This window comes from Periplaneta americana, chromosome 6 (assembly GCF_040183065.1).
Source record: "Periplaneta americana isolate PAMFEO1 chromosome 6, P.americana_PAMFEO1_priV1, whole genome shotgun sequence".
Lineage (NCBI taxonomy): Eukaryota > Metazoa > Arthropoda > Insecta > Blattodea > Blattidae > Periplaneta > Periplaneta americana.
Genome location: NC_091122.1, coordinates 61,529,968 through 61,557,491, shown reverse-complemented (window position 1 = coordinate 61,557,491; position 27,524 = coordinate 61,529,968). Strand labels below are relative to the sequence as shown.

Sequence of the window (27,524 nt, the reverse complement as noted above, 5' to 3'; positions counted from 1 at the left end):
AGACGCTACGTGCTCCCAAGCGCTCTCGGGTTCCAATGAACCTGTTTCTACAAGCAGTAGCGGTGAACAAGAAGGGGTGAGCAAAATGAACTCTATTGGCCTATCACTGCAAATTAATTAAACTGCTCTTCAGTAATAGATAATGTGTTACGCTCATACAAGAAAACAAGAAATAAAAGCGTATTTTGTAACATGTACCTCTCTAATAAATGCAATTAATTATAAAATAGTAGGATATAACAAATAATAAACATAGCTTCTCTTTAACTTAAGCAGTTTTACATAATGAGGTCTATAATTAGCCTAGGCCTAATTATTATTAACTGTTACATAATCATGTACTACTTATATGAGCATCATCACACTTCTAGAAACAAATTTAAATTCCTGACTTCTCGCGTAATTCAGAGGTGTTTTTTTTTTTTTCTGATTTTTGCCGACACAAATCCAACTTGAGCTGGAGTAGGTCAATGTCTTTAAATCGTCTATGGAACTCTTCCCAAAGATTTTTTAAAACATTTCAATATTTTACACTGTTGAAGAGGTCAATGACTGAAGGCGTTGAAATTATAAAAATTGTGCTGTGAAATCTGCGACATCCACAATGAAATCTTCATCTGAAAGCTTTTAATAATATCTGTCGACACAAATTAATTGATTCTTTCCTTGCGATCTCAAATTCAAAACGTTCAGATGCTCTAATATATCCTTGAGAAAGTTACGTTCCTCGATCCATGTACAGTCAACTAGTTCTGTACTGTCTCTGTTTTTATATTATGAATTCTGATAAATATTCACGTAATTCAAAATATCTGGACAGAACGATATCGTAATAGTAAGAAACATCGTTAAACTGAGAATTTATGTACGAAAATGTGGACAATTTATAGACACAACTCCTAACTGACATTTAACGAATTTACGTCATTAGCAGCACACACTTTTGTCTGTACTTTATTCTGTAAACATAAATACAATGCTGTGAGAAAGAAGCTCTACAATATATCTTTACATACATTTACTACTATTTAATATCAATAAAAACAAACTAATTTGAATATTATATCATTCTGTAGATGAACTAATAATTTCAGGCGTTCGACACTGCTTGTCTTTATAACTAAATAATTTCCACAAACCAAACTCATCTTTCACTTACACAAGAAGTTAGAGTTTAGTCAGCCTGAAACTTACTGAACGACTTCTTCATCAATGTGCAATGTACAACCCTTGTGTTCACCAGTGACTTGTACCTGCGTGCCTTACGTGCTCTGATCAGCGCATACGGGCTATGAGCACGTTTGCGCCCTCATTGACATCACTGGCCTAGGAAAATGGTTATCTAAGGATGTGCGTACCTCCAGAGCCCAGTGAGGTGGTGCACCATCCTAACAAAAATTTCTGCAATGAACTAGGCCCATTGACAATGAAAATATTAACATTAACCTGAGAACGTAAATGTTATAGTATCGGTAAGCAGTTGAGTCATCATTCACAATGGAAATCTGGAAGTGGAACACGGAGAATACAAGAAGAATCTCGGGAACACAAAGAGAACATGGGAAATGCAAAAAGATCAAGGGGATGCAAGGATAATAATGGGAATACAAGTAAAACAAGCGAAATCTCAGAAGAATAAGGAAAATATAAGGGTAATAATGGAAATACAAGGGTAACAAGCAAAATGCGAGAACAATAGGAATACGAGAACTAGGGAAATACAAAGAGAATAATGGGAATACAAGCAGAATAAGGGGAAGCCAATGAGAACACGTGGAAGGCAAGGAAAACAAATGGTAGGCAATGAGAACAGAAGGGAAACAATGAGAATAGGGAAAACAAGGAAAACAGGGGGAATGTAAGAACAGGGAAAATACAAGAGAATGGGGGATACAAGGAGAACAGGGAGAATACAAAATGCACGACCAGGGGAATATAATAATAATAATAATAATAATAATAATAATAATGGTTTATTTTAACTGGCAGAGACGGAGACGGAGAACCAAAGGAAATAGAACAAAGGGAGCGCGCAGTTCACTAGCGTAAACCTCCGTGCGCGCTGATTTGGGCTATACCTCCACAGCATGCTTCGAATCTCCGTAGAGAAGTTTTTGTCTTGTCTTTTCTTTTATTTTTTACAACTCTTTTAGTGTAATTATAATCAAATAATTCTGCTTATGTTAATTCACGTTACTTACACATAATTACAAAATTGGTAAAAATTTGTGGTTATAATTCCAGACAATCAGGATACATTTTGTCATCAGAATTATGGTTTTTCTTCTTGTTTACAATTACTACGTTTAGGCCCTGATGATCACGGATTTAGATTAGTATAATAATTATATTCTCTGTAGCACAACTTGCAAATTAATTATTGCCAATTATTTAACCGTCAACATATTTACTGAATGTTCCTTAGGCAATAGAGTGCAAAGCAGCAGGGATTAATAAAGTAATTAATACTACATTTTAATATGAAAGCCCCTAACTGTCATCTTTAGTGTTACTTCCATCTAGCGTCAAAAGTTTCTAGTAACACGAAAAAAATAATGAATCGAAAAGTATTGTAAGGATAAAAAAATGACGAAAACCTGTTATATTTTCACTGATGCATTTAAAAGGCAACAAAAATAAAAAGTTTAGTAACTCAACGAAGATTTGAACTTGCAATCTCACAATCTTTTAGCTAACGCTCTACCAACTCCGCTAAGAGTTTTACTGCAGTCAGAATGGCATTGTAACGAGCAATGCTCGTACTCCACTTGAGAACCTGTTATACAGTATATAGTGTTTGTGTTATAAAATTCACTGTTTAAACACTCTAATCGATCTGTCTGTTTTAAATCTCGTATATGAATTATTTTCTTGGAAGATTTTAGTGATTAATAGTTGTGTTCCCATTATAACTACTAGAAGAATATACGCAATCTTTTGAATAAAGCCTGGCTGTCCCGAGCGCTCACGAAAATTCCGATTCGAACTCAGTCTCTCAGACGCCGGCCACTTTCATTTTGACGAAGTGAACAAACAAAACTGAACTCATGGAAGAAGAAGAAGAAGAAGAAGAAGAAGAAGAAGAAGAAGAAGAAGAAGAAGAAGAAGAAGAGGAAACGATACGCAGTGCAGTCAACTCCTTTTGTAGCCAGAGCAACAAACCTTAAATCCCGCAGAGGCAAAAAAGAAAGTTTTTTTGGGTATTTAAAATACAAAACAATTTCATATATTTGAATAATAATAAGGGTATGTAATACTTTCGAAAATCCTTTCAAATTACAAAATACAGACGTATTTTAAATAGAGCCTAGCACTGATTTCAATATGAACTGAGTATACAAGATCACTTTTAAGAATTTCTCTTACAAGCAGCAAAACTCATGTGGACGAGTCAAGAGCCCGATAAGGAAAGCCGCTGGGCGGGGTGACAGAATTTTAAAGTCCTTGACTACCATTTCAGGAAGCACGGCACTGCCCAAGGAAACCACACAGTGCCACATTCCGACTCTACAGTAATAAATACGAATCGGAGACCCCTGGATACTGACCTTGAGGTAGGAGCCGAAGTATTTGGTAACGAAGGGACTGTCACACTGTGACAACACCATGATCTCCTGCTGAATATCTTCGATTTCATCTTCAGCTTCTTCTAGGTCTATTATTTTAATGGCAACTACTTGCTGAGTTCTGTTGTCGATTCCTTTGAATACTTCGCCAAACGACCCTTTGCCGATCCGTTCTTGTTTCGTGAAGATCAGTTCAGGGTCCACCTTCTGGAACAAAAACAAGAATAGTATTAGAATGTGAGGTGAAGCACGCTGTACTCTAATCCGCCTACCTTCCCAACACAAAGTTTCAACAGACGGCGTCACATCAGCATCTATCTCTGTGCTTGTAACTATATTTTTTACCACTTCAATAAATATTTGAATTCTCAATTCTCTCTCTCTCTCTCTCTCTCTCTCTCTCTCTGTGATATTTTTTATCGATCATGGGCAGATGTTAAAGGTAATATATATATATATATATATATATATATATATATATATATATATATATATATATATAGGAGGCGGATGTTGATGAAAAGTCATCTTATTTTTCACATTAGGACGATGCCTATTAATAAAGAACTCCTTTCTATGTTAATATCAACGTAAAAAGGTAATTTCTTGTATTGCATTTTTTTACATTTTTTGACGTTTTTATATATATATTTTTTTTTCGGAATTTTTTGGTCATTTTTAATATTTGAAGAACTTTTAGATAATTTGGAAGGGATGTCTACTATAGTAGATAGTATTTTTAACACAAAAATTGCAAGAATGCACGCTGCGCCCACAATTTGTTTTTGTCATTCACACGCCCTCATCTGGAATATCTGGTATCAAGAATGAAGCGCGGAAGGAGACGGAGAATGAAGGCACTGACATGGATCACCGATTGACACCCATTGTAAACCCTCATTAAAATCTATAGTTTTCCCTTAAAACCCTCATTTTGTTGCATATTCTTTTCCTTTATCTTAGCCAAATTCCAGAAAGCTGCCTCCTCTCTCCAAGATCTGGAGGGCAGCCATTAAAACAAGGTGACTAATTTTTAAGAAGTTGTGGTGCGAGTATGGTGAATAATATTTAAATGCCATTTTGCTTTAAATTTGTCATTTTTATATTAGTTTAAGGGCATTTTAATGATAATTTTAAGTAGATTTTTAGGTCATCAGCATCCGCCACTAATATATATAGTTGAACTTGGTTATAGCGATCACGTTTAGTGCGACTCCTGGTACAGAAAATGATTAAGAAGTGCGGTTTTTATCCGTATTAAGCAAATGTGATTTATTATTTTTATAACGGCACATTTCTAATAAGTAACTCATTTATATCCATATTGAGAAACAACGTAAATTCCTTAAACTTCATGATCTACGTACATTGAACAGAGATTATCGTTGAGAGGAATTCGCAGGTACCCGGTAAGGTCATTAGCGACGAATACCGTTTACAGCTATTGTGAAAAAAGAATACTACGCACCAAGAACAGAGATTTTAAGAAATGAGGTTGAATGTGGGATAGATCAAACATTCAGCTCAGACTGTAACCACAGTCTAGTATATCATCGTTGTTCTGCAATAACTCCTATGTGCAAAATATAAAATTTTTCAGTAGGAAGAAAAAACACATGTAATCATCCTATTGCAGCCGTATATAGGAGACTGTGAATTCTTACATTTTCGAAACAAAGAAATATAATTACATATAGGAGATTTTGTGATTTTCTGTATCACTATTTAATACAGCAAAAATCTGAAAATCGATGAATATGTCACATAGGAGTTATTGCAGGAACAACGATGATATACAGTCACGAAGCTTGAGTTGTTGAGGTTAATATGAACAATAGACTGTGCCGGTACTATTTCGCATTGTCTGTGATGAGGCGATAGTAGCGATCCTAGTGGTTAGCAACTATCTATGGATGCATATTCACTACATATTGAGCTTCGTGACTGTATCACAGTCTATTATATACAGTCACGAAGCTTGAGTTTTGAGGGTGCTAGAAACAATAGACTGTGACGGTACTATTTTGCATTGCCTGTAATGAGGCGATATTAGCGATCCTAGTGGTGAGCAACTATCTAATGTTTGCATATTTACTACGTATTGAGCTTCGCGACTGTATATACTAGACTGTGACTGTATATACTAGACTGTGCTGTAACTTCAGAAATTTAGTTTGCAAACAGGTGCTATGCATAGTACAATGGAACAATCTGCAATCATATAAAAAAGTTTTTAGTGTGGAAGATAAAGCGAATGTTATATAAAAAAAAAAAAGCTAATGTGTGTCGTGAATTTGGTTTGGTTAAAGGAGAAATGATAATGATTTACAGATGCTGTATTTTGCGAAAAAGGAAGCAGAAAAATTATAACGATTTATTCAACTCAAGTTCTTAATTCTGTATGTATTTGAATTACGTATATTATAGTATATTACTCTATATTTTACTATTTTCTACAATCCAGTACAGTATATTTATTTTTTAATACTGAAGAGAAAAAAGAACGCGAAAAAGTACAGTTTTTAAAAGTTGTAGTAATTATAGCCCTACATAAAATTACAAATTAAATTACAATACTGTACAAATACGTAATACTGTGAATATAAAAAAAATGTTTATTTACTGTACTTATTTATCCTTTTTTTATAGACAAATAATTTATTTTGTCACTTTAATGTCATGACGCCATAACTAAGTTCAACTGTAATAGCAAAATAATTCCTTTACTTGCTCATACTGTGTATTTTCAGAAGACCTTTCTTGTCACATTAACACCTCAGTTGAAGGAAAACATTTAAGAAGGTTAACATAGCCAGCATAACATGAAGAACCACGTACAAATTATTGTTAGATACTGAATCCTGTTCATGCGTACTCCGTTCTGGTTCAAATGTTAGCACATTCGGCTACAAATCTAGCGGACCGGATTCGATTCCCGGCAGGCAAGTGCGCATTAATTTCCCTTTCACAAAACTGGGTGTGTATCTATTGTCTTGTAGTATGTGTCCTATATTGTCTTAAGTAGCAATCTTGCGACATGCTAATCACATATCAGAAAGCTGTGAATGTGTGATATTGGTTAACAATCAGAACAAACATGCCCTGGAGTAAGAAATCTTAATGTTTTGTAACTAATTCTATTATTATTTTATTACTAAAGCATTTACAGCAAGATTTAGGGACAGGTAGGAGATAGGCACTGATAAGGGAGAGCGGAAAATGCTTACCGAAGAAGCCAAAAATCGTCTATATTTCAAATACCCGTGGCTGTAGTTGTAGAATAGAATATAATGTTTTATTTTCACTGGCAGAGTTATGGTCATAAGACCTTCTCTTCCACTCAACACGATAGTGAGTGCGACAAACATTCACTCATGCCATAATCATCAAGATTATCCACTTGTTGCATAAATAACTATTGTACATGTCAATAGCTCCTACAATTTCTTGCGACATTTTCCTTCTTTAATTTCCGACAATTTTAAACTTCATATTCATATGTTGTAGGATTCCCATGACAGCGGGTCAGAGAGAGGCTGCCTTCATCTGAGACATCGAAAGACCACTCAAAGATAGCGGACAAACATTCACACCCTGGAGGGATTCGAACCCACAATAGTTTTCAAGGCTAATGACTTCAACTGCCTGTACGCTGAAACCTGTTAATTATATACATTTGTTTGACGAGACAAAAAAATCTGGTTGACAACTCACCTCACACTCCCTTGCCAAGTGTGCAGGAAGATCCTGACAAAAAATATTTTAACCGTTACTTTGGAATACAATTTAACTTCCCAGTCTTCATCTTTTCTGCTAAGAAATCCCTTATTCTTGAAAGATCGCTGTTTTTTCATAGTCTCAAGATGCTATTTATTCCAAAAACAATTAAAAATCTACTGAAGAAACAGACTAACATCAGAAGATCGCTTGTTATTTTTAAATATCATCTAGGCTTATACTTTGTGTCCTAGCGAAAGCATTTGTTTGGACTACTAATGTTTGCCTATCATGTTTATTTATTTACTTTGTTAACTTTACTGTTCTTAGTATCATTTTTGTTCCTTTACTGTGTTTTTCTTTTGTGACCTTTCCTGTTCTTTTCTTTTAATTCCATTTTTTCCCGTATATTATGCTCTGTCTAATGATCATTTCCGTAGCTAGGAAAGCTTAAAGTTAATTTTTTCTGTAAATGTTGTTACATAGGTATTTACAAAGCAGAAATTTACTAAAATTATTTATAAAACAATTATATCAGCTAATGTCTCGTGACCAGAATATTGTAAGAAATATAAATATAAAAACTGGAGATTTATCCTTCGAAGAGGTACAAAAATTCAAATATCTTGGAGCAACAGTAACAAATATAAATGACACTCGGGAGGAAATGAAACACAGAATAAATATGGGAAATGCCTGTTATTATTCGTTGAGAAGCTTTGTCATCTGTAGTCTCCTATTAAAAAATCTGAAAGTTAGAATTTATGAAACAGTCATACAGTATTACCGGTTGTTCTGTATGGTTGTGAAACTTGGACTCTCACTTTGGGAGAGGAACAGAGATTAAGGATGTTCGAGAATAAGGTTCTTAGGAAAATATTTGGGGCTAAGAGGGATGAAGTTACAGGAAAATGGAGAAAGTTACACAACGCAGAACTGCACGCATTGTATTCTTCACCTGACAATCAGGAACATTAAATCCAGACGTTTGAGATGGGCAGGGCATGTACCGCGTATGGGCGAATCCAGAAATGCTTATAGTGTTAGTTGGGAGGCCGGAGGGAAAGAGACCATTAGGGAAGCCGAGACGTAGATGGGAGGATAATATTAAAATGGATATGAGGGAGGTGGGATATGATAGAGAATGGATTAATCTTGCACAGGCTAGGGACCGATGGCGGGCTTATGTGAGGGTGGCAATGAACCTCCTGGTTCTTTAAAAGCCATTTGTTTTGTTGTAATAACTGCGGAACATAAACATGGTCAAAATGATTTATGTTTTTTACAGTATTGTTAACAGCTGAAGCAATAATATAAAGAAACCCCCCTCTTTTTTTTTTTTTTGTAAGATTGCATCAGAATACAGTGTTCATGGATATGCTTGGTACCGTTTCAAAATTAAGGTAGGTATGCTATTTTATCCAACCTCCAAATACTGACCGTATTTTCACGACTGGCATACAAATTTATGGAGGTTTCTACAGGATATTTTGAAGTGGAATACTAGCTAGTCCCTTCAACTTAATGAAGGTGGATCGCGAACGATGTGCGTTTATTAAGTTTCAATGTACGATTTTATTAAGAATGTTTTCGGCGTTTATAATCTGTACAGTATCTCGTCTTCAGCTTTTTCTGAGTCTTGACTTATGATTTTTTGTTTTAAATTTTGAGGAATGAGCAATTAATTCTCTCTTCATTTGTTTTTTTGTACAGAACCATGTATGTTCTGGTGATGTGGCAGAGAAGGCATGATGGCCTAACTTCAGCAGATTAAATAAATTTAGGTTGATGTTCAAGATAGAGAATGTATTTGGAATAATTGTATGCATTACTATTTTGTCTCAATGCTATTGATCATATGATTAGAGAACGGCTATGAACATCAAGGGATATTACGTTCATCCCACGATAGTGACCGGTGGAACGAGCCAATGATTAAAATCCATTAATGATATTTATTATACAGGGTGATTCACGAGGATTTATCGTCAATTACGGAGCTTATTTCCGAAGAAATTCTGAGTAAAAATTGTCGTATAAACATTTGTCCTAATCTCAATATTTTCAAAGTTACACTAATTTGAAGTTGTTAATAAAATACCTTATTTCTTTAGTTTTAAGAGTAAAAGAATATTACAAATAGAGACTGAACTATTCAGAAGTGTCATTTCTTTATTTGGCTAGTGTTCTGAAGCTTAAAAATGTGTTATCAGTTGCTTTGTACAGATTTTGTTTTCCAATGTTTAACTAAAAATGACATGATTCTTACGCACTTATCACAAAAATTGTTACAAATCATACGACTTTAGAAACTTGATTCTTTACAAATGCATTATGCAACCTAATGTACACTCTTGAAGAATTTACAAGAGTCACGTGATTTGTAACAATTGTTGTGATAAATGCGTAAGAAAATGTAATTTTGTACTTAAAAATCGAAAAAAAAAAAATCTGTACGAATCAACTATGGAATTCACAACACATTTTTAGCTTCAGAATATTAGCTAATTAAAGAAATGATATTCCTAAATAGTTAATTCTTTACCTGTGATATTCTTTTACCCTTAAATCTCAAGAATAATGGTATTTTACAAACAATTTCAAATTAGTGTAGTCTAACACTGAAAATATTGAGATTAGGACAAATGCTTTATATAACATTATTTACTCAGAATGTGTTCAGAAATAAGCTCTGTAAGGAACGGTAAATCCTCGTGAATCATCCTGTATAATTATTCACCCTCAACTAAATTTTGCATAGTCAATGTTAAGTTAAAAAAATTTATGCTCGACCATGCCGAAATGTAGTAATTATACACCTGGTAGCAGTCTTTTAATGCATGTCATTAAAGTACACCTACTCATTAAAGTACAGGTGTTTTCAGCCAATGACAACTCAGCTTACAGGTGTTCAGCCAATGACAAGTCAGCTTTGTACCGTTATAAAACCGCATGTATCGATTATTCTCGGATATGCAATCGAAAGAGAATTAGCGAAAAGTCACGGAGGCTGGAAATCCAATACTGTCGCAGAAGGTCATGTTCTGTTACTATAATAATTAGCGTTACCGGTAATTGTAAATAATATTCAAATAAATTCAATTTGTCATCTCGTTTTTCAATGTCGAATTCAATAATCAAGGTTATACCAAGTTTAACGGGATTACACAAGGTCAATGACATTATTGTTCCTCGGAAAAAATCAATACTTTCGCGTCTGCGCACATCTCACAATTCACGACCTAGAACAAGGTCACTTCCGATCTTGTCAGATACAAATAAAATGTATACATCTGAATAATTTCAAGTTAGAAATATGGTCGAGCATAAAAAGTCGTATGAAACTCGCCTATAATGGTAATTCAGAAGCTCGTATGAAAATTATGAAACTCGCTTGCGCTCGTTTCATAAACATCCATACTCGCTTCTTAATTACTATCATTATAGGCTCGTTGCATAATGTACTATAACCAGACACCATTTTTCATTTAATGAGAATAAGCAGGAGAGGAATGGAGCACAATCGAGTATCATTCCCGTCTCGTACTCAGGAGTACCGGTGTTCGACCCAAAGGTCGGCTCTCCTGACTTGGGTTTTCGTGGTTTCCCAAGTCCCTCCAAACAAATTCTGGGATAATACCAATTTCAAGGGCCAAGACCCGATTCCTTACTAATCCTAATTTATTCTTCACCGTAACTCATAGCGATAGACCTGTCACTTATCTGTGGAAATATCGGACCTGATAAAACGTGTCTTCTGCGGGAATGACGGCAAATCACGGCGGCCTTGTGAAGAAAGCAGGAAAAAAAAACACGTTAACATACGAGAGAAAACATCTTATTACGGAGGACGTGCTTAGAATTCACTGAGTACTGTAGCCTGGATAGTCCACATGTTGTGACATGCCAACACATTTGAGGGGTTCACAACCAGAGTGGACCAAGTCCATCTGGAATGGTTCTGAGATATTGAGTCTTAAAGTTCCTGGCTCACGCTTAGCAACCTTCACCTTCCATAGGAAATGCTGACCTCTGTGGAGTAACAAATGAGTTATGGACTTTGTTTATTATGGCAATGAATAAATCTAAGTTTTCTTCATCCGAGAGTGTATTAATCCACAAACTGACCACTGGTGGACTTGGTCCACTCTGGTTGTCAGCCCCTCATTTCACTATTGAAGTTGAATTCGGCTTGTAGTGGGTATTACCCTAGATCATATATGTAACAGATAGGTCATTGCTATTTAAAATCGTTTCCACTTTGAAGAGAACCGCCAGGATCGCCACCCGTCAGCCGTAAACGAACACGAGATGGCAGTACAGTCGCTAATGCAATTCAAATGGGAATTATGACGTAACTCCTTATGTAACTAAATGGCAGCGTAGTAAACCTGACAAAAGTTAACGTCAAAGCCTATAAGGCCGACCTATCTGGGGTATATATGATCTAGGGTATTACTAACAAACACTATGTCGAAATTTTTGCGGTTAAATTTTTCTTTACCTATTTGGTCAGGTTTTGATCTTTTATATTCCCACAGTAAAGTTGCTTCTAAGTTCTTCTTCTTCTTCTTCTTCTTCTTCTTCTTCTTCTTCTTCTTCTTCTTCTATGCGTTAGGCCCCAAGGCCTTTTCCGGCTACGGAATCTCTCCATCTGATTCTAGGACAACCAACACTCTTTGACCTTCTGGTTTATAATGTAAATCTTTTTACTTATTCTGTTAGGATACATTCGCATTATGTGATCATAGGGTACTACCATCTATTTTTATTTAAAATAATTTTTTCATTTAAGTTAAATATATTTAGTCTATTTCTAATTTCATCATTGTTCACTTGATCAAGAAAAGTGAAATCAGCAACTTTTCTTAAAAACTTCATTTCAGTTGCTTCAATTTTCCTTCTGTCAGATCTATTTAGTGCCCAATTCTCTGAACCATACATTAGCATTGTGACAGTCATCACTTTATAAAACTTGAGCTGTGTGTCGATTCGGGTTTTGTTTCTCAGGCTTCTGTGTATTACTTCTAAGTTACTGGACAATAATGCATGCTTCCTGTTTTAGTATTTATATAACAGCAGCATGTATATTAGCTGTTATCTTCCACATAACGTACTTTCTGTCAACACTATGTCCAAATATAATTTCGATTGATTTATGAAACCTGTTTTATGAGCCACTCGAGTTGTCTCATAGTTGCGAGTACTTCGTGTTCATGTATCATGTTTCAGCTTCATCCTGGTGTATAGCTTCAAATTCGTACAGAGTGAAAGTTTCTGCACTAGTCATCTGGGAGAGTTTGGGTAAATGTGCACTAGCTATTAATCCTATATTTACCAGTATAGATATAAACATATTAAAATAATTGGTATGTGTAAAACACTGTCCTTCTGCTATACGAATATATATATATATATATATATATATATATATATATATATATATATATTCAAAATTCACTATGCAGTGATGAAGCGTTTCCCTCATAATTAAAAAAGTATCCAACATTCTGTGATGAAATTTTTTGTGTGTATTTATGCATGTCATATCTGCAATATGACGCAAATTTACTTCTCTATCTTTGATAGATTGTCTGATAAAAAATAAATTCATTTTAAATGGTCAAATATCAGTATATTCTAACACAAAATAAAAAGGATATTATTTATTAAGGAATGGATTTGAAAGAGCATGATGTTGTAAACACGAGTTTCAGCAATAAAATAAAAGAGAGAGAACATGAAAAAGTTAACACGTTTATGCGTCATGAGGGAAACGCTTCATCACTGTACAGTGAACTGCCACAGTTTTGAATTTTGTTTTTAAAATCGTAAAAAAAAATATATATATTTTTTTCATATAGCAGAAGGACAGTGTTTTACACATACCAATTTTCATTGTTGTACAAGATACAACAATGGAGGAAAAATTGTTTAACATATTGTAAGCTATACCTAACCCCTTAAGCTGGACCCTGAAGATTTGAATTTAAAGAATTATCAGAGAGGTAGGCAAGACTTTAAAGTCAAGAGAAGTCCGTCAGACAATCTCATTCATGTTAAACTTTGCGTCTCAAAATTCTGAGATCAGCAAAAATATTCCAAAAACTAAGAAAAATCAGAGAATATGATAAAGTTAGGTTTAATTAAAATACTGTTTGAAAACATACCTTGCTTCCGCGGACCCTTTACAGATAACTCGCGGACACCCGGGGGTCCGCGGAGCATTTGTGGGAACCGCTGTACTAAACTATTCGCATATTTTGTCTTATAGAAAGATAATAAATTGCACACCATTGTCACAACAGAGAAAATACTGTTGAACATGAAGTGCTGGAAGATAAGATTCCTTTCAACTCAAATATTCTGAATATATCAACATTACAATGGCGGCGTTGCTCTTTTCCCTATAAATGTCATCGTGAATTACCCCAGGATGCAGAGATCTGCGATGAGAAGTTGTTCAACATCACATCGCACACGGGGGAGTAGTGATGATATCATAAATGTCAACTTTCAAATCACATGGCAAGACTAGCAAAGAACGTCTGAGGAAATCGGTTATAGTTAGGGGTATGATTTTTTGGTATTAATGATATACGCGAAATGGGTTTAAAAACTTGATTTTATGCATATGAAATGCAAATCCTTTAATGAAAGTCCAAAATTAAGTGAAAAATATCTGCGAATTTTCGCGAAATTGAAAGAAATCCATGAAATTACTTCATAATCACGATATTAAAAAAAATATGGAGAATTCGCATAAAAATGACCCTTTCTTCCAAATAAAAAGTGAAAATTTTCTTCGTTATAAATATACATAACATTTCTACATATTCGATCGTTCAGCATTACATGCGTGTAACATCTGGCAACGATGAACGCATAGTTTGAGGGACTATTTCCAAGGAGCAGCGCAAACAGACAACGATCATTTCTTTTTCACGCAACAACTGCCTTCGTGAGATCAAGAAGGCAATGCCGTCACCCCCTCACGGTCGAATGAAATTGAATTATGAATTTAACTAATGATGCAAACAATTGTCTGTTAGCTTCAAAGGGATTCTTTCAATAATAGTTTTAAAAAACATTATTTTATTATTTTTTAAGTTTCTTTAGTTTGCGAAATTGTCTCTTTTTTATGAAATATTCACAAAATTAAACAATTTTAAACATCGAAATCAGGGTAAAATAAACACCATAAAATCACACCCCTAGTTATAGCACTTACAAATGGCTTTTAGAGAACCCGGAATTCATTGCCGCCCTCACATAAGCCCGCCATCGGTCCCTATCCTGAGCAAGATTAATCCAGTCCCTACCATCATATCCCATCTCCCTCAAATCCATTTTAATATATTATCCTCCCATCTGTGTCTCGGACTCTTAAGGTCTTTTTCCCTTCAGCCTCTAACTAACACTCTATATAGCCTACATTTCTGGATTGATTCGCCATACATGCTACATGCTCTGCCCATCTCAAACGTATGGATTTAATGTTCCTAATTATGTCAGGTGAAGAATACAATGCTTCCAGTTCTGCGTTGTGTAACTTTCTTCATTCTCCTGTAACTTAATCCCTCTTAGCCCCAAATATTTTTCTAAACTCCTTATTCTCGAATACCCTTAGCCTCTCTTCCTCTCTCAAAGTGAGAGTCCAAGTTTCACAACCATACAGAACAACCGGTAATATTACTGTTTTATAAATTCTAACTTTCAGTTTTTTCGAGAGCAGACTGGATGACAAAAGCTTCTCAACCGAATAATAACAGGCAATTTCCCATATATTCTGCGTTTAATTTCCTTACAAGTGTCATTTGTATTTGTTACCTTTGCTCAAGGATATTTGAATTTTTCCACCTTTTCAAAGTATGAATTTCCTTTTTTTATATTTCCATTTCGTACTATGTTCTGGTCACGAGACATAATCATATACTTCGTCTTTTTGGGTTTTACTTCCAAAGCTATCTCTTTACTTGCTTCAAGTAAAATTACAGTGTTTTCCCTAATAGTTTGTGGATTTTCTGCTAACATATTCATGTCATCCGCATGAACAAGTAGCTGATGTGACCCGTTCAATTTCAAACCCTCTCTGTTATCCTGGTCGTACCATAGAATCAGTTCCGTTCCGAGACTTATGTTGGGGTTTCGTAACAAGCTGTTTTTTTATGGTGATGGGTTGCTAGCCCTTCGCCCAACCCCCAAGCTGGAGGATCACCTCTTATCGGCTGTCCGCGAGTGCTTATTCAATATATTCGCAGCTACCCTCCATATCTGGAGGCCGTCTCCTCTATCCGTAACCTGAGGACGCGCCATGCTGTGGTGATAGGGACTCACAATACATAGTTATAGCACAGCTTCTGAAATTAACATATTAATGAAGCTCAATTTGATACGTAAAATATACAGTGTATAATATACACATACATACAGAGTTGCAATAGCAAACATGTAAATCTCCTTTTCGTTTATGGGAATCGCACCCGTGCATGCTGGTTTTGTAACAGAGAGCATCATGACTAGAGACGAGAATTTCATGCACTATAAAATCCCAAAATATGCATGCATTCATGCGATATCAAACTATGAAACATTCACAATCAAGCGAAAAATACATTAAAATATTAAGAGTCCACTGCAAGATTGATGGATATCATTTGGAATACATTTTGCAGGAGAAGCAATTGAAAGTTTGAAATGCTTAGCGCTCAAAGCTTAACTGTGATTTTCCGATCATTACTGGACAATGACTATCAGTGTTAATGCCATATACCTCTCTATGTACATTCTATATGTCTTAAAATATGCATTGACATTCTTGGTTCATTTTCGACAAGAAAGTGACATCCATCATTCTTGCAGTGGACTCTTCATATGCACTTTCATTTTTGTTTAAAATTTCTTATTTCACTTCACTTTTTTTTGCACAGTTAACAAACAACATTTCTAAATTGGTTTCCTGAGGTTCCTGCGCTTGTCAGTCAATATTTTTTTTGTAGGGAGAGAATGACCTCTCTACATCGCAAGAAGTTATTGTGGAAACTTGAATTAACCTTTTTCTTTTATTTAGTTTTTCTTTTCTTTTCTCCTTCAATCCTGATTCCTTAAGCTAAAATGAGGGACATAAAAATCGAGAAACTGAGGTCTCCACTCAAAACCATTAAAACATGCATTTAAACTGAATATAATGCATATTATATGCATGACTAAGCTAAAAATTGCTTAAATATGCATTATGCATGTTTTTATCCCCAAAAAGGCCAAAACATGCAAATATGCACGGAAAAAGTACACATATTTGGAAGCGGAAAGTACTAAAATGGATAAGTACTAAGTTTGAGATATGTCCTATGTTCCTATAAAAACATGCATTTGCAGGGAATTCTCGTCTCTAGTCGTCACATAAGCCACAGGTCTGTGCAATATTATATTAATATAATTGCAACTGCACGCTTATGGAGTAAATTTGTGTACAATTGTACGTACATTTTTTTTAGTATTTTTTCCGCATGCAACTCCGAATTTACTTATTTTAATTACATTGTAACTAGTATGTTATATTTGTTTCTTACAACAGAACCATGCTCTAAAGCTAACAATTCAGGTCTTAACAAGAAATTACTGTTATTTTCGGTCATCAACGAGAGTCATCGATACGACAAGGCAAAGCAGTGGTAATTGCGAAGTCCGGATGCACGCAATAGACGAAGAAGAAACATGAGAACTGAGAGTCCTTGACTCGACAATTGCCAAGTTTCTGAATCCCACGGGGCAATGACAAAACCTTCAAACGTAATCTGCAGTACATTCAGACACAAGAACTGGATTCTGAGGATAATTCATGCAATGTAAACTGCATATGCGTAGGAATTAATTAAACAATTCGGTCTTATTCCAATATAACGATAATGCATTAGTTCATTATATTACATATCAACTACAACGTATATTTAGCCAAAAATTTCGCAATGTTAATTCTAAATCGGTTACTGCTACGACTCTACCACGATGATGGCGCAAACTCACAAGTACCTCGCTTCGAGTTTGCCTTGATAAACGAGGAAATAAGGAGGCAAAATAAATACTTCTACAGCATTACGGATTCTATTAACTTGTGACTTGTATGTCAACAGTGTTTTTTTTTTTTTGTAATAATTTGTTTATCCTCGCTGTAAAGTCAACAGAATGAGTCGCCTTCGTGTTTTGCAGGTCGATTCGACCTTCAAAGTACAACACCCTGAGTGTATGTGACTCTTCCTCGATTCACTGGCGTAAGTTTACATTTTATTTATTGTATTCCATGGACTTTCCATCAGCACTGTATTGTTGAAGTGTGGAACAAGAAAAAAATATATACAAAAACATACTCCTACAATACAGTACATAAGTAGATTTACTCACTTTAAAAGTATAACCCATTCAACAGTTGAAAAGAAGGTAAATATTTATGAACAAATACAGTCAACTCTGGATATAGTGAACTCGGTTATAACGAACATTCGGCTACAGTGAACCTAAAACGTTGGTCCCGACCCGCATACATTAAAAAGTACATTAATATTTCCGTTTATAGTGAACCCTCACTTCGGTTATAATGAATCTTAAAAATTTAACTTACAAGAGTTGTATCCTGACAAATCCTTATTTGAAGTCAGACCTTATTGTATAAAATTGAAATAATGTGTTGAGAACAACATTCTAAGTTTTTTTTTAAGTAGGTTATTTTACGACGCTTTCTCAACATCTTAGATTATTTAGCGTCTGAATGATATGAAGACGATAGGCCTAATGTCGGTGAAATGAGTCCGGGGTCCAGCATCGATAGTTACCCAGCATTTGCTCATATTGGGTTGAGGGAAAACCCCGGAAAAAACCTCAACCAGGTAACTCGCCCTGACCGGGAATCGAACCCGGGCCACCTGGTTTCGCGGCCAGACGCGCTAGCCGTTACTCCACAGGTGTGGGCTCTAAGTTTCTTACTCCTTCAGTCAAAGGACAAAGGTACCGTCTTCCTCCGACGAGTTTAGCGCTGGGACCTGAGGTATTCTTGCCATCGGGGCGGGGGGGGGGGGGTGCAGGTAGATTCTTTTGTTGCTACAGCCAAGCCGAGCCGAGCGGAGTGGGAAGTATTAATCGTCCAAAAATATGCAGTCTTCAGTTTGTAGTAGTATGTGAATATTTCATATACATATTGTTTACCTAGGCCTATATGGTTTTGTTATAAATATATTAAATATATTGTTGCAATTTTTTGCTCAAATATCTCCCTGATGTTAGCTATGTTAATGTTATATGAATTACTCATATTAAATATTTCACCGTAACAAGTCATTTTTAAGGAAACATGCTGTGGAAAAGTTTTTGGTTTTATTCTATTGGAATTTTAGAATATGTGTGATTCGTATCGTGAAAAACAGATTCTATAATGTCATGCGAAAATCATTTGTTGGTGATATCTTAAAATACAAATCAAGTAGTTTTACTTCTCAAGTAAGTTCAGCGGTACAGTATATTTAAATTGATTACTTTACAAATTTAATTCAGTTCCACTAATCACCAAATTTTATAGTATGATTCTTCTTCTCATTTATATTATTGTAGTTTTATTATGACTTTTCTTTTTATTTATTTTATTGTATTTGTATTTCTGGTGATGTGATTCATTCATTCATTTTATTCCATAGATCTTACATGAGCAATGAAGCTTTAAGATGTGGATGGCCTTAACTTCACCAGAATAAATAAATAAATAAATAAATAAATAAATAAATAAATAAATAAATAAATAAATAAATAAATAAATAAATAAATACAATTTTCTACAATACTTTCCTTCTCTGAACACGTAAGTACGAATGATTGTATCTCTATCTCGCCAAAAATACGTTAGAAAACTAATAGGCATACTGCTCTCGTAAGCTGGACGAATGTTTTCAGTATGATTGTACTTCCTTCCAGACTGCTGCTGTCACTGTATCCTCCCACTCCAGTAACGCGCTAGGCTAGTCGGAACCGCATTCCTCTCAGCACTAAACTCCTCAGAGGATGACAGTAAGATTAGTAATTCCTAGACAAGAGCTGTACTGTAAATCCAGACAACGCGTAACGACCTTGCCTCATTCCATCGTCGAAGGGTTGCCATTCTGTTCTCAGGCACACTACTCTACCGTCATTTCTAATCCTCCACCGTCAAAGGGTTGTCTTTTGTTCTCAGAAACATTTCCATTATGATGGATAACATTGAAACAACGGAAAATGAAATAGCCTTATTTTATTAAAAGGGGACGGACATTATGTCCAGAGCATAAATGAAGGTAAGATTTCGATGGCTTTCAAACTCCATCAACTCCCTCCCAGTTTCCATTATATGACCCAGGAAATTCCAAGGCTGAGTTCGCAGTCACACCATAACAGCGTTTGTCGTTTCTACCTGATTAGTCCGTTTCTAGTGTTCGAACAGTGAATGTACTATATAAAAATATCGAAGCGTAAAGTGTTTTCTTCGAACGATAAGACGAATATTGTAAATTACATTGAACGTGGTCTTTCGCAAGCAGACGTTGGTCGACAGCATAGTTTAAGTAAATCAACTGTGAGTAACAGTATACAGTGAAATTCATTCCACAAAAATGAAATATTTTAATTACCATATAATATTTTATTTTCTTCTTCACAATTTTATTCATTCCTGTCATTTAAGGTTAGGAGAGAGACACTTCGGATATAATGAATGACATATGCAAGTCCGCAGAGGTTCACTATAGCCGGAGTCGACTATTGTTAATTCTGTTCCGAAACTACCCAACATTCCACTTCAACGCACAAATATTTTAACTCGGGTCTCAAACATCGAGAAAGCATTGAAAGTATTCTATAATTGACACTTTTTGAATGTGATAGTTAAGAAACGATGAAGAATTTTAAATTCTTTAAGTAGGTCTATTATTCGATTTTCACTTAAATGCACGGAGTCGCCAAAGCTTCATATTAATATAGATTTAGCGTCTACGTCGGATCTCGAACTTGAGTCTCCGACGTATGCTACGAAACAACATACTGTATATATGTGTATACTGTACACAATATAAAACAAAAAAATATAAGTTATATAAACTTCACGCTTATCGTACAGCACTTCAATTACAGCAAAGAAGAAACTTTGACAACAGAAATATGCATACGACAAGAACCTGACCTTCTTCGTTTGAATAATGTGAAATACTTGCACTGCATCCAATTCTGCATGCAACGTCTATGCTCTAAATATAGAACCGTCGGAGCCATAGAAAGAGTTCTAAAATAAAGAACCATAGTTCTGACCAATGAAAACCAACCCTGAAGTAGCCTGAGACTGCCAACACGCGAAAGCTGAAAATCAATCATATCTCATGGAAATGGCTCGTTCCTTTACACATACAACCCCATTCTGTTTATGGCGGCTTGTGGAAACATGCGAAAGAGAAGACTATCCCAATGCAATTTTTATTAGTACAATGATCAATACCTACATTAAACTTGCCCAACAATATGCAGCTATATCTACAAAATTAGTGTCTAATGAATAACTATACAAAACAATACATTATAAACACTTTGCACACACTTCATTAATCGTGAGTACAAACATCACAGGCAACAACTATAAACACATTTTATTGGTTCAAATAGAAATAACTGTATAATGATGTATCTAAACAGAATGGAGGGGGTTAAGGGGATTGAGTAGTCTGAGCGAATTACTCGTTGCACGAATGATTGCCGGCGGCCAATAGGCGAACTAAAGCATATATACTGGATCGTATCGTATAACGCAGCACCAATGCCTCTCTCGAAATCGGCAATCATTCGTGCAACGAATTATATGGCTGTTGTGTATGGGTGAAGAAATTTTGCTATTCCTCTTCAACTTTTGAATGTATCAATTTACAATTTTTACAGCATAACACAATATTTGCAGGTATATTTTGGTTTTTAGATTCTATCAATATACAATTTTTACAGCATAACACAATATTTGCAGATATATATTTGGTTTTTAGATTATCTTTCTAACTCATATACTTTATTTTGTAAAAATTTTTAAAACTGAAAATTTTAAATTAAATTGAAGTTAAAAGTATAAGTAGGCCTATTTAGAAACATTTTTTCTGAGAAACCCTTTGTAGTACAGGTTCCTAAAAATCCAAGCATATTTCCAATGCAGTTGACTACATTTGCCACCATTTTCATACAATACGAATATTCGTTCAATAGAAAAAATTATTTCATCCCGAAACAAAAATTCCAAAATTTTCATATATATATATATATATATATATATATATATATATATATATATATATATATTCTGGCTGCAAAATCTATAATAACTTTGATAACAATGTGAAAGTGGCCATGCTTCTTCACTACCACATCAAATAGGAGTAAACAAAATTCCAGCCTCATCCCCAGTAGTTTCTAAGAAAAATGTTCCCAAGTACCCATGTTTATAACTTAAATTGAATTAATATTTTTCAGGTTTAAAAATGTTTATAAAATCGAGCATGAGGTAGAAAGATAATCTAAAAAACAAAATATATTGTTCTCTCCAAGCTTAGACGACCTCATACCATTCTGCCTTCCCCAAAACATAATAAGTCACACGGTGCATGCTTGTTAGTTATGCAGTGTTGTCACATTATGACTCTGAAAGAGCCCAGCCGCTGGGATGAGGCAAGTACGATTTTTTTTCCAACAGAGAAGTTAGTAGTTGTCTCTTGCGGCAAGCTAAACTGACCTCTCTACTCGGGCTGAGGTCGTCTATGTTTGACAAAGCTGTTATAAAGTAAATAAGTTATTGGACGCGGCCAACTGCATAACATGAACATCGAGAGCATGTTGATGTGACTTCCTTCCCTTCTTTCCTCTGAGCTGGGGTCGTCTAAGTTTGACGAGTACAATACCTGCAAATAGGTTGTGCGTATGCTGTAATTTACCAACTGATAGATTCAAAAGTTGAAGAGTAATATCAAAATTTCTTCAATTATTTCACATATACAACAGGCATATGCTCTTGATTACTCAGTCCCCTTAACTTTGCAGAAGCCTTAGATGTTACCATGTACGCATTATTACACAATTCTTGGCAGCGTCAACATCATGTAGTCCATTGGAGCTTTTACTTTTCTCCGACCTTTTGCTCTTGAAATGAGATGATAGTTATCAGGAAACAAAATGTAGGCCTACCTAACACAACCGAATTTTTCTCCTTATCATTGCGTCTTACGATTGGTTTACCATTTAAAGTGCGTGAATGATTTAAGATGTCAATTTTTCATCAGTGACGTTTCATGGTTCAGGTAGAATTTCTTGTTCGTCTTGGACCCAACTATTAAAAAATGCTGCTTCATCATAATTAGATTATTTTTCTTGAGCTAACAAGTTTTTATTCGGATGGAGAGCTATTAAAACACTTACAGGCCTAACTTATATGTATCTTGAAAGAATCCGCAAATGATGTAGAGAACGTGACTGTTCTTAATATTTATTTAAAAGTGTTTACGCACTACAGCACTTCGAAAACATCAATAAATTGCTATACGTGGTAAACAATTTTGCTCTAGAGTAAGTTTTACTATATATACCAATTCTTTAATTTTCAAGGATGAGGTCCTTGAGAATCGACACCTGCAGACTATGAGGAACTAGAACGGATAAAGGCAAAAGATCTAGAAGTTCAAGAATAATAAATTATCAAATTATAGAAAACTATACGGATAAAACAGCATTAACATCTGCAGAGAATGGGTAGCTGTAAGAAAACTTTCCTCCACCACCTTGTAATAGACGAAATATCCAAAGGCCGCAAAAGAGATGGAGACAAAAAAAACAGTTTTCTACACCCAAAACGGACTGAATAGTTCAAACCGTACAAAAAAACATAATAATTATTCCTGCATCGTAGAATAAATTGGATTGGACTGGAAACAAAAAAGAAACTGAACACGACGAAAACAACGAGTAGGGCAAGCTAATGCTATGTTGAAGCCAAGATCGTGGACTCGAATCGCGTCCAGTATAAAGACATTTTCCTGTTGGTTCACATTTACCATTGCATCAAGTACTAAAGGAAGAAGAGTATGACTATATTTTTCGGAATACAGGAAGGTGATAGCCAAACCTCCATAATAATTTATGATTGTTTGCATCCCAAAAATTGATATTCTTAACAAACCTATGAGCGCTGAAAAAAAAAGTTATCTGGAGATGGGTACTTTAAACTTAAAAATTACGTTCTCAAGATGTGTACAATTGGCGGCACTTATGTAAGAGTGTTTTCCGACTTTAAAATCACTCAAATCAAAAACAGAGAAATAACCTTCACAATTCCATTCTAGAATCATGCATACTCTGTCTACAACAGAATTGAAAATTGACTCTGAAAGCTTGTTTCAGAGAAAGTGTTAACCTTCGCAGTAATGGAAATGTCATACCAGTTATTTTCTGACATTATACAAGTGTACCGAAATATTCTTCGTCGTTGTTCCTGCAATAACTCCTATGTGACATATTTATCAATTTTCAGATTTTTGCTCTATTAAATAACTTAAATAGTGATACAGCAAATAATAAAATCACCTATACGTAATTATATTTCTTTCGAAAATGTAAGAATTCACAATCTCCTATGTATAGCTGCCATAGAATCTGGAGATGGGTAGCCTACTTTAAACTTAAAACTTACGTTCTCAAGATGTGTACAATTGGCAGCACTTATGTGAGAGTGTTTTCCGACTTTAAAATCATTCAAATCAAAAACAGAGAAATAACCTTTACAATTCCATTCTAGAATCATGCATACTCCTGTCTACAACAGAATTGAAAATTGACTCTGAAAGCTTGTTTCAGAGAAAGTGTCAACCATCGCAGTAATGGAAATGTCATACCAATTATTTTCTGACATTATACAAGTGTACCGAAATATTATATCCTGATGCAAGTTCGCAATCATTTGACAGTCTATTTTGTGGAGAAAAACATCGATCTGTGATGTAAGTTTTATACGAAAAGCTATTAATAATGATTTATTTTGAATGTACATTCATTTTGAAAAATTTACTTGGGGTCCTCCATAATACTTTAATCCAGACGTCTCCAAAAGCGTACTCGCGAGTAAGCCCCTGAACGGGACCGAACCAGTACGTAATGAGCGCGCTCCGCCTCACCCATCCTCACCTGTACTGTACTCAATGTTTATGCGCAAACGAAGAGCAGTGGCGGACTACCATTATCACTGTATTGGTCGGCGTGTTCATCGTTTCACAATATCTTCTAATCATGGACGTAGTACATTCAAGGATAAAGAGGAAGAGAAATTTTTTGTGTCAGTGGGGAGAATGTGAAATGCTTAATTTGTTCGAAAATTCTTAGCGGTGTGTTAAAATTCAACACGCGACGACAATACTCGACTCTTCACAAAGAATATCATAATTACAGGCATGTTGCACATGTGAAAATAATTTATTTTGGGGCTATCTGTATAACTGTTGGTTAGGCCTATACCTAATCATCAGTATATTACACTACGTTTACACTCAGTTTCGCATGATATACCTATAGTTTTTTGTTTAATTTTAGGTGAAATGCTTAGGCCTACAAATATTTTGATAAATATAAAACAAGAAAATACAAACACAAATCATACACGTGTTCTCAGTCTTAAACAAAAAAAGGCTTCTTGATAGCTATGTTCTAGCTTGGAATATTGGAAAATCAATGAAGCCCTTTACAGAAGCATCATTTGTAATATCGTGCATACAGAACGCTACTAAAATACTGTGTCCAGAACAAAGTCGAAGTTTAAGAAAATTAAATTATTTCTAATTACAGTTCAGAGAAGGAATTTAAAGATTGTAAATGTAATTGAATCTGAAGTCGAAACCACAATTAATCAGTTTGTAGCTTACTCACTTGCATTGGACGAAAGCACAGATAGAAAGGACGAAGCTCACCTAGCCATTTTCATCCGAGGAGTTAATGAACATTTTACTGTGTCTGAATGTCTTCTAGATGTAATTACAAAATATAACTGGAGAAGATCTTTTCCAGGCACTGAAAGGCACCATAGAACAGAAGAGGTTGAATTTGCAATGGCTTGTGTCAATAGCAACAGAAGAGGCTCCAGCTTCATAGTATGTCAAAACAATATACAAAAGTATGGTATTTCTTATTCTTTTGATGCTATTATTTGTAAACATAAGCAGACCGTTGCCGCGATCCCCCACTGACAGCTCTCATCTGTTGAGGTACGTGTCTCTTCCCCTTCTCCAATCCTACAGCACACTATGTTCGGCGGGCAGCATCGAGAGCACGAATGACGATACGCTTTTTGGAGACCTCTGCTTTAAGACGAAGATTAGTCCTCGATTCAAAAACGATTGGACCACACTGATATATACTTTGCTGCAATTACATAGTTGAAATTTCAACACATTGTTTCAATTCTAAAACTGAAAAGTACAATCCGTTGTATCGATCCTGAATTAGGAACCAAACTTCCCGTAACAAGATGCGAATATTCACTATTAAATCAGAACTAAGCAATTTACCCCCTATTCCGCCAAAAGTTGTTGGGAAATAGAGATTATCGTAAAAATTCTAAACATTCTCCATCTATTGTTCGTTTCACATTTCAATTACCTCACAGATTCTTTTTGGGATACTAAATTGATATCTTCGCGTAGATATGTCTAGTATTCTGTTGCATTCATGGATATGGCACACAAAAGGGATACGTAATGAGTTTCGCTGCGAGGGCTAAGTCAAAGTATGGTTAATTATAGGAATGTCATTAACATGTATCATGTCTAGAATGCTTAATTATTGCTCGTTGCATGGCGCCAATGACATTGAAATACTTTCCACGACATACCAAATCAGGAAACCTGTCTTGTCTATACCTACACCTCATGTAGCGTCGAAGTTTTAAACGCATTGCTTTCACTGAGTTACGAGTTTGCACGGACGTAATGCACTCAGGAAGCAGGTGACAATGCGATCGAAAACTCTACCACCTGTCTCAAGCACTTGCCTCGCAAACTGCCGCGCAATTCCAATGTCGAGTTTTTACCATTAGGCGTTATGTCACGGAATAGGCCTACGTGCTGAAAGGAAAGTCAATTTCGAATCTACAGTTAAAAGTTCTGTATACCGCATAATTATAGTGAAAAAGTGCTCGGTTCTGGGTGAAGTAGCAGCATATCCAACAAGTCCAAAAGAATTGGGTTCGATTCCCCAACGTAAAGAAGAGATACATTTCCATAAGAGCTTCGTGTACGTTCGACTTATATTGTGATCTTTCAAAATATTAAACTGCAACGGAAACGAACATTCAGCATTCCTGATACCGAAAAATCGTTTTTATTTTACATTAACAACTTACAAGGTGGTGCATAAGTGAGTATACTGTAATGCAATATAGTTTAAGTACAAATGCAGATTACAATCGATAATGGAAAATTAATGTCGATTGATAACATTGATTGTAACTACAAGTGGTACCGTATGTGACTCATTTGTACTTAATAAAACTATATTGTATTATACTGTATGCCTAATTATGCACCCCCCCCCCCCTGTATAATGACAATTTTCTGCAAAACAAAGCAAATAATTTTCTTCAGGTTTTTTTTATTGTCTAAAAAAAACTGACAAAGTGGTATAGTTCATAACAAAGAAAACATTCTTTCTTCATGTAAATTATCTAGAAAATTATATTTCTACCTTTACGTTTTACAGCCTTCCGCACAGGAGAATCGCCACAAGAAGATAACCAAACCCTTGCACTGTACTTCAAGGAGTCATATCACTAGAGAGTTTCACTACTGGTGAAGTCTAGTGTTCGTTCGAAATCATCACAAGTATGAAAATGGATATGAAAAGGTCTAATTCGTGGAAACTGATTACGCCACCGCCACCGCCACCAGCTCGTTGGACTTACAAGCCGGGTTCAAATCACGCTACACCCTGAATTTGTAACTTGTATTGGGCAAGTTCGAGGTCCAGAGAACAGAGAAAATTTTTGAAGTTCAATTATTGTGATATGTTTCTTCTTCTTTTTTTATTTTATTACGTTTTACTCTGTTATTCAATAAAATGTCTTAACATTAACTTATGTGGAATGCCCCCTGAGCATGAGTATGTAACTTACTCTTTCTGGGGGTGCTAGAGAGTTCTTATATAAAAATAAAATCAATACGTATC

The 27,524-nt window shown here is 35.2% G+C and overlaps 1 protein-coding gene across 6 annotated transcripts in view; it reads right to left on the bottom strand.

Annotated features, from left to right (window-relative positions):
• Positions 1 to 27,524, bottom strand: part of GckIII (Germinal centre kinase III) — a 331,425-nt gene that overhangs the window by 68,667 nt on the left and 235,234 nt on the right. For all 6 annotated transcript variants that reach the window (XM_069828215.1, XM_069828211.1, XM_069828212.1 and 3 more), the window contains one exon: positions 3,549 to 3,773. In XM_069828215.1, coding sequence (XP_069684316.1) covers positions 3,549 to 3,773 — 225 coding nt within the window. The remainder of the gene's footprint in view (positions 1 to 3,548; positions 3,774 to 27,524) is intronic.